Source organism: Mandrillus leucophaeus, unplaced genomic scaffold (assembly GCF_000951045.1).
Source record: "Mandrillus leucophaeus isolate KB7577 unplaced genomic scaffold, Mleu.le_1.0 Scaffold484, whole genome shotgun sequence".
Classification (NCBI taxonomy): domain Eukaryota; kingdom Metazoa; phylum Chordata; class Mammalia; order Primates; family Cercopithecidae; genus Mandrillus; species Mandrillus leucophaeus.
The window spans coordinates 1,238,471-1,245,922 of record NW_012105187.1 but is presented as its reverse complement, the minus strand read 5'-3'; the positions used below and the strand labels follow the sequence as shown (position 1 = coordinate 1,245,922).

At 48.8% G+C, this 7,452-nt stretch overlaps 1 protein-coding gene across 2 annotated transcripts in view; it reads left to right on the top strand.

The window, feature by feature from the left end:
- NCF2 (neutrophil cytosolic factor 2) overlaps positions 1 to 7,452 on the top strand; it is a 36,247-nt gene that overhangs the window by 19,980 nt on the left and 8,815 nt on the right. For both annotated transcript variants that reach the window (XM_011995342.1, XM_011995341.1), the window contains exons 8-14: positions 405 to 448; positions 2,242 to 2,383; positions 2,601 to 2,669; positions 3,811 to 3,886; positions 5,570 to 5,595; positions 6,011 to 6,162; positions 6,289 to 6,400. In XM_011995342.1, the coding sequence (XP_011850732.1) occupies positions 405 to 448; positions 2,242 to 2,383; positions 2,601 to 2,669; positions 3,811 to 3,886; positions 5,570 to 5,595; positions 6,011 to 6,162; positions 6,289 to 6,400 (621 nt within the window). The remainder of the gene's footprint in view (positions 1 to 404; positions 449 to 2,241; positions 2,384 to 2,600; positions 2,670 to 3,810; positions 3,887 to 5,569; positions 5,596 to 6,010; positions 6,163 to 6,288; positions 6,401 to 7,452) is intronic.

Below are 7,452 nucleotides of genomic sequence, written 5' to 3'. Positions count from 1 at the left end.
AATTAATTTAAAAATACTCAGAAGTGTCATGTGACATAGTAGACATTAATTACAGAACAGAGCTTCTGGAAACTCTCCTGGGAAAAGGACAGAGCTCAAGGTCAAAGCATTCTTGTGACACCATGTTGCTGTCTGACTGCTAACCTCCAGAAACTAGCTCTGGCTCAAAATGAATTGCTGTGCTAGTGAAACCTACACCTGGGGAGCTGGTGGGAGGTGTTGTTTCCCAGTGTTTAGTCAGGGTGACTGTGCCCCCTTCCTAGACAGTGTTCCCATCAGTCAGAAATGCATTATTTGATTTTCTGGTCTGAAAGAATGCTCAAATTACCATTAGCCATTTGTTGTCTCTCCCCTGCTTTCCCTCATTGCCTTTTCCATTTTCACTTCTCCTGAATATTCAATAGGCAGCTGAGCCTCCACCCAGACCGAAAACCCCAGAGATCTTCAGGTAAGTTAGATTTAAATCTCTATGCAGAATATCTAAGCTCCAAGCCTGAACTGATGGCAAGAGAGGGAGGGAAGAAGATGAAGCTGGGGTCAGAGTCTAAATCCTGTGGAATTTTCTAGAATGTCAGGTTTCTTCTAGAATGTCAGGCTTGAAAGGAATGTTTAGAAGAATGTCTTCTAGAATGTCAGGCTAGAAAGGAATGACACGTGGGGATGGGAGTCTTGACCGTGGTGGAGCTGGCCATCAGGGCCTGGCTGCAGCTACATGGTTCTCAGTGGCCCTCTGTCCATGTGCACAGCCACCCACATGGCAAGGGGTTGTTGCTGAGGGGCAGTGGTGTCCTGTGGAACATAGCTACCCTGGGGACCAGGATGCTGACCTCAGGTTGGAGATCAGTTTCGCATTGGCTGCGGTCCCCTCTGACGAGGGCAGGCCAGAGCTCTCCAGAGTCAGGAATGTAGAATGGCATCCTTTTTCCTGTGTAGGCGTTTTCCACTCCCTATCGGCACATGCTTTCTGAAGAAGTAAAGAGGAAGGACTCAAGAAAAGGAAGTCCTTCTTCTGTAAGATGAAAAACAAAGGGTGTCATAACCTACAGCTTTCTTAAGAATTCTCTCGAAGTGATGAAGCAAGCCTGGTCCTCCCACCCAAAAAGGAGGTTTTAAAAAGTGATTGGCCAGGCGTGGTGGCTCATGCCTGTAATCCCAGCACTTTGGGAGACCGGGGTGGGCGGATCACTTGAGATCAGGAGTTCGAGACCAGCCGGGCCAATGTGGCAAAACCCTATCTCTACTAAAAATACAAAAATTAGCTGAGTGTGATGACGCATGCCTGTAATCCCAGCTACTCGGGAGGCTGAGGCAGGAGACTCACTTGCACCTGGGAGGTGGAGGTTGCAGTGAGCCAAGATCACGTCGCTGCACTCCAGCCGGGGCAACAGACCAAGATTCCGTCTCAAAAAATAAAAATAAAAATAAAAAGTGACAAAAGTACCAAAGCAACTACAAAAATGAGGGGCTGGATGAGCTCATTCCTAAGCTCCCTGTCAGCTGCAAGGGCCTGTATTCCCTACAGGAATAGACACGATGTCTGGAAACAAGGAAGGGCTGAGGGGAAAGTAACAGAGTGGGGAGTAAAGGGAGGGAAGCCTGAAACCCGAACACCAGCCTCTCAATCACACATTCCAAAGTGACGCCAATCAGAGCCTCAGAGCCTACAAGCATGAAGTCAGACTTAAGGGAACCGACACTGCACCACAGCAGCTGGGCAGTCTCAGAGCCCTCTATGTGCCTCCCTCACGCTCCCTGTCACCTACCCTGCTCACCGTCTCCCTACCCTGGCCCAACACTGGCTCTAGGTGGTTTCTCCTTCCTCCTCTCCCACCGGTCTTTCTGGCCCAGCTGGCTCTCACCTGACTTCCGCTTTGTGCTGTTGCCCTGACCACAGTCACCTGATCCACCCCAGCCCAGCCTTGGGAGCTGGCCAAGATGACCCAGCAAGGGACCTTCCTCCTCAGAGGGGAAGGGAGGGCAAGGATTGTAAGTCCTCACTAGTGTGTGGGGTTTTTGCTTTCATTCTTGTCCCTCTGCATATATGGTGATAAGCAGGTGTACACCAGTTTCTTACCGAGACCTCTCGGGAGCCCAGGCAGGCTCAGCGTCACCTCGGCATTTGCAGTTAGATGTGGAGTTGGAGCCAGGCTGGAGCCAAGTCCCTGGCTCCAAGTTCACTGTGTTTGCACCACGGCACTGTGTGAGGGGATGTGGGCTGGATCTTGTGTCTACCCTCTGCAGGGCTCTGGAAGGGGAGGCTCACCGTGTGCTGTTTGGGTTTGTGCCTGAGACACAAGAAGAGCTCCAGGTCATGCCAGGGAACATTGTCTTTGTCTTGAAGAAGGGCAATGATAACTGGGCCACGGTCATGTTCAACGGGCAGGTATGCAGAGGATCAGGGGGTGGTGCGATGGGCGTGGGACCCTGGCAGCAAATGCAGTCTTTCTGTGGAGCAGTATCTGCTGCCTTCTTTGCAGACCGATCAGGTTCTTTTGTCTGTTCGTCCTCCCTTCCCCAGGACTCTGGGCTGTTCTGTGGTGTGGGTACTGATGAGCACATCTTTATTTTTTCCTTTCTGATTCTGTGGTGCTGCACTGCAGAAGGGGCTTGTTCCCTGCAACTACCTTGAACCAGTTGAGCTGCGGATCCACCCTCAGCAGCAGCCCCAGGTAATGTGATGCCAAGGCCTGACCCATTTCCTCTCACCATTTAGAGATCTCTCCCTGGAGGGGAGAAGAGCCGTGTAAAAGAGGTGCTGTCGGGACCCCTGGAGAAAGACTCACTACTCTTGAGCCTGCCTTGAGATGGCATCAGCTACCCAGAGCTGAACCTGGGAATGAGGGGAAAAAAGCCCAAGTGTGCTAAGTTGGAGGCATCTGTAGGTCCCATTGGGCCCCCCACCTCCGTGACTCTTCCTGGTCAGAAGTGACTTGGGAAGCAAAGCCTACAGTGTATGAGGGGGTTAGGTCTTCCCAGGTGTGTCTGCTTCACCTGGAAGAATAGTCAATGTGTTGGCTGGTACAATGCCATTAGAAATAAAATGAGGCCAGGTGCAGTTGCTCATGCCTGTAATCCTAGCACTTTGGGAGGCTGAGGTGAGAGGATCACTTGAACTCAGGAGTTCGAGACCAGCCTGGGCAAAATAGAGAGATGCCACCTCTATATAAATAAAAATAATAAAATGAGATCTGCCTTAGAGCTTTGAATCAGAGTGGGCCTTGCCAGCCACTGCTTCTAAACTGCTGCTACTCCCTTCCTCACACTTCAAAAGTTTTGTCCTTCTGCCAGGCCTAGAGAGCTGTCTTTATCAGATCTGAGCATCCCTGTAAGTGACTCAATGGCAGTGCGGCCTGTCTCTCTCTAGACTGTGCAACCAGTTGTATACGAGCTCAGCCCTCCCTGGTCAGAGTCACCCTATCCAGATGCTTTGAAAAGCTTCAAATGCTGTGCAAACGAGAAGTGGAATTTTTCCTTTCTCAGTGCCCTCTGCAGTGGAGACAGGAGCTCAGTCCTCCCCCATGTCCAGTGGATTTCCAAAATGGCTGAAAGAGATGCTAAAGCGGCAAGGGCCTTTTAGCGGGTTAGGATTCTTCTTTGTGCTATGATTTTCATTGTCATCAGGCCAACCTTGCCTCCTCTTTTGGCCAGCATTTCCTTCGTCTTCCCCAAATGTCACTACCATTCCAACTTCTGGGAGTTATTTGCATCTGGCTCCTTTTCATGGGGTCTCTGTAGGGGCGTCTCCCCACATCCACCCCTGCCTGGGAACTTTGAATGAAGGTTCTGACCATCACTCCCTGTTGCCTTCAGGAGGAAAGCTCTCCGGAGTCCGACATCCCAGCTCCTCCTAGTTCCAAAGCCCCTGGAAGACCCCAGTTGTCACCAGGTGAGTGGCCCTGGAGCAACACCCTAGGTCTGAGCACAGGAGCATGCCAGGCTGCTTCCTGAGTTCCTCTCCCCGCCTTCCAGGAAATTCTGGTTTCTTCTTCTCCCAATATGCCACTCAGCTAATGACCACGCAGCCCCAGAACCCTCCTTTCCTGCACCACCCACCCACCCCAAACATGAAATCAGTGCCCTGTCTCCCTGCCTTCTGCAGAACACTCATGGGGCTTGGGTGAATGCAGCTGGTTCCTGAGTGACTTACGTAGTCACCAAACCCCTTGATCGTTAGGTACTGAAACCATATCTCAGGAAGAAAAATTGAAGTAACTATACATGCTTACCTCAGAGGGGCATGGAGTGGCTGTTTTCAAATGTCTGAGGCACTGTATCTGGAAAAGAAATTGCTCTGTGGAGCCCTGAGACTGAACAGAGAACCAGTGGGCAGATGTGAAACGGAAACGTTCTCTCCGAGAGGCTGTTTCCTAGTGTGGAGAGGGCTGGCTTGGGAAGTGATGGGCTTTTTATCACTTACGCACTTGAAGCCGATTCTGGATAAGTGCTTGGTAGAGACGCACAGAGTGAGTGGCCGGCCGGATTCTAGATCAGTGACTGCCACACGCGCCTGATCATCAGAATCACTCAGCATGCCCTTCCCCCATTTCTATTTTGAAAAGTGTCCAACCTACAGAAAAGTTGACAGTAGAATACAGTAAACATCAGAGTATCTTTCACTTAAACTCACCAATTGTTAACATTTTGCACCATGAACTCGCCCTGCTCCATTCTATTTTTTTACCCCGAGCTAGTTGAAAAAAAGTTACAGACTCGGGACACTTCACCCTATACAGCTGCAAAAACACAGTCTCCTGCATAATCACAATAGAATCACGGTATCTAGGACACTAAACATTCGTATGATAACATTATATAATGCATATTCCATATTCAAATTTCTCCCATTGCTCCTGCTCAATGTCCTTGACAGCTTTTTTGTTGTTATCTTTTGTGTAGAGGCTCATCAAGGACCACATATAAACCTAGGAAGATTTTGTGAATACAGGGTCCTAGGCTTCGGGCCCTGATTTTTTAGGACTGGAATGGGGCTCAGGAATTTGTATTTTAGAAAAAAAACTTCCCATGTGATTGTAATGATCAGCTAGGTTTGAGATCAGTGGTCTTTTCTGTCATGTACCCCCTAGGGTAAATATCTTCGTGCATGCTTCTCTTACATAAATTATATTAGATTAATATATTACATTAATAAACTTTAGGAAACATACACAAAAATAAAGAATAAGATGAGGATCAGTGGTTCTAATAGTTCTTCCTGTGGCCTCTGGCTCACCTTGCACTCCTGATTTTCATTGCTTTGGATCCTGTGGGTTTAATTGACCTTTGGGATCCCCGCTAACCTTGTGGATTGGTGAGGATACGCTGGTCCTTTGATAATTACCTATAGGCTCCCTAGAAGCAGAGACCGAGTTTGTTCATGTGTCCATGACTTTCATGCTTCCTCAAGGTGAGACTTCCCCACAGTTTACTAAGGTTAATAATTGCCCCACAGATTAAAGGGTAAGAGGTTGGGGGCCCTATTTGAAGCGGTTTCATCTGTATGTAGCAGGGGCTGGCTAAGCGTGTTCATTCACCATCTTCTTTTGTTTTACTCCCTACTTTTTCCATTCAGGTCAGAAACAAAAAGAAGAGCCTAAGGTAACATTTTTCCCTTGTACTGTTTCAAGTGGTAGAAGATGGGATGGCTTGGGCTATCAACCACAGACGTGTTTGTCTGGGTTATAGGAAGAGCCCCAGTGGAAGGGTCGAACCAGTTGCTACCTTACAGGGTCCATGGGCTAGGGACCCTCTTGACAGCCTCCTCCACTATCATGTACACACTTCCTACTACCCAAGCTAGTGGGCCAGATCTTGCTCAGTAGGAATTCCTGTCCAAGCAAGGGTGGGGCTAAACGACCTCTGAAGGCCCTTTTGGCTACTATGAAACCAGTTACTTATTGGCCTCTCCCCTGCTGCATGGGGTACCCCCTGTGCCAAATCACCAAGCCTCAGTGATACAGGATGTTGAAAGCCTCAGACACTCAGGAGTTCCCTTTGCTTCCTCCCCACTCAGGAAGTGAAGCTCAGCGTTCCCATGCCCTACACACTCAAGGTGCACTACAAGTATACGGTAGTCATGGAGACTCAGCCTGGACTCCCCTACAGCCAGGTCCGGGACATGGTGTCTAAGAAACTGGAGCTCCGGCTGGAACACACTAAGCTGAGGTGAGTTCCATGCAGGCAGCTATGAGGGGAACAGTGGGGACCTTGTGCTGGCCCGGAGGAGGGAAGAGGAGGATGGCTTTTGTATGATGTTCTTTGACTGGATTCTTACTCATTATCCCCACCCAGCTATCGGCCTCGAGACAGCAATGAGCTGGTGCCCCTTTCAGAAGACAACATGAAGGATGCCTGGGGCCAGGTGAAAAACTACTGTCTGACTCTGTGGTGTGAGAACACAGTGGTGAGTGCAGTGAAGGGCATCTAAAGTTCCATTTCCATTGAGCCACTTCCTCAACAATTTGACATTTATCAAGCACCTTCTGTGTACCAGGCACTATGTGTGGTTTTGGGGATATGGTGGGTAACAAGTCACAGCTCTGCCTCCCTTTTACCTGCATCCTCACCCCATTTGCAGCAGGGACAGGGTTTCTCACAAGAGAAAAGCAGGCCCAGCAGGGCAGGAGCTCACAGAAAGCCTCCTGCCCCTCCATTGGCTCCGTGCCTGACTGTGTCAAACATCCCATCCATCACTGTCAAACAAGGTTGGAATGAAGTCATAGCTTAAGGCTCAGCTCATAGCCATTCTTCACCTTCTTAAGTTTTCTTTTCTTTTTCTTCCTTCCTTCCTTCCCTCCCTCCCTTCCTTCTTTTCCTCCATCCCTCCCTCCATACCTCCCTTCCCTCCCTTTTCTTTCTCTTTCTTCTCTTTCTTTTTCTTTTTCCTTCCTTCCCTTTTTTTTCTTTTTTCTTTCTTTCTCTTTCTTTCCTTTTCTTCTCTCCTCCCTTTTCTTTTTTTCTTTTTCTCTTTTGCGTTGCTTGCTCTCTCTGTCTCTCTCTTTCATCTTGCTCTGTCACCTAGGCTGGAGTGCAGTGGCACAATCACAGCTCACTGCAACCTCCGCCTCCCAGGCTCAAGCAGTCCTCCCACCTCAGCCTCCCCAGTAGCTGGAACTATAGATGTGCACCACCACACACAGCTACTTTTTAAAATGTTTTGTTTACAGTATATATAGTCTCACTATACTTCCCAGGCTGGTCTCAAACTCCTGGGCTCAAGCAATCCTCCCACCTTAGCCTCCCAAGGTGTTAGGACTGCAGGTGTGAGCCACTGCACCTGGCCAACCTTCTCAAGTTAACATGAGGAAGAACACTTTCACACGAGGGTGAAAGAAAATAGCATTTATTTCACCAAGAGATAATTTGGGTAACACCCTATTAACAGCAAGTATCTACCGAGAACTTCCCATGTGTCAGATACTGTGCAAAGTGCATTTTTTTTTTTTTTTTTTTTTT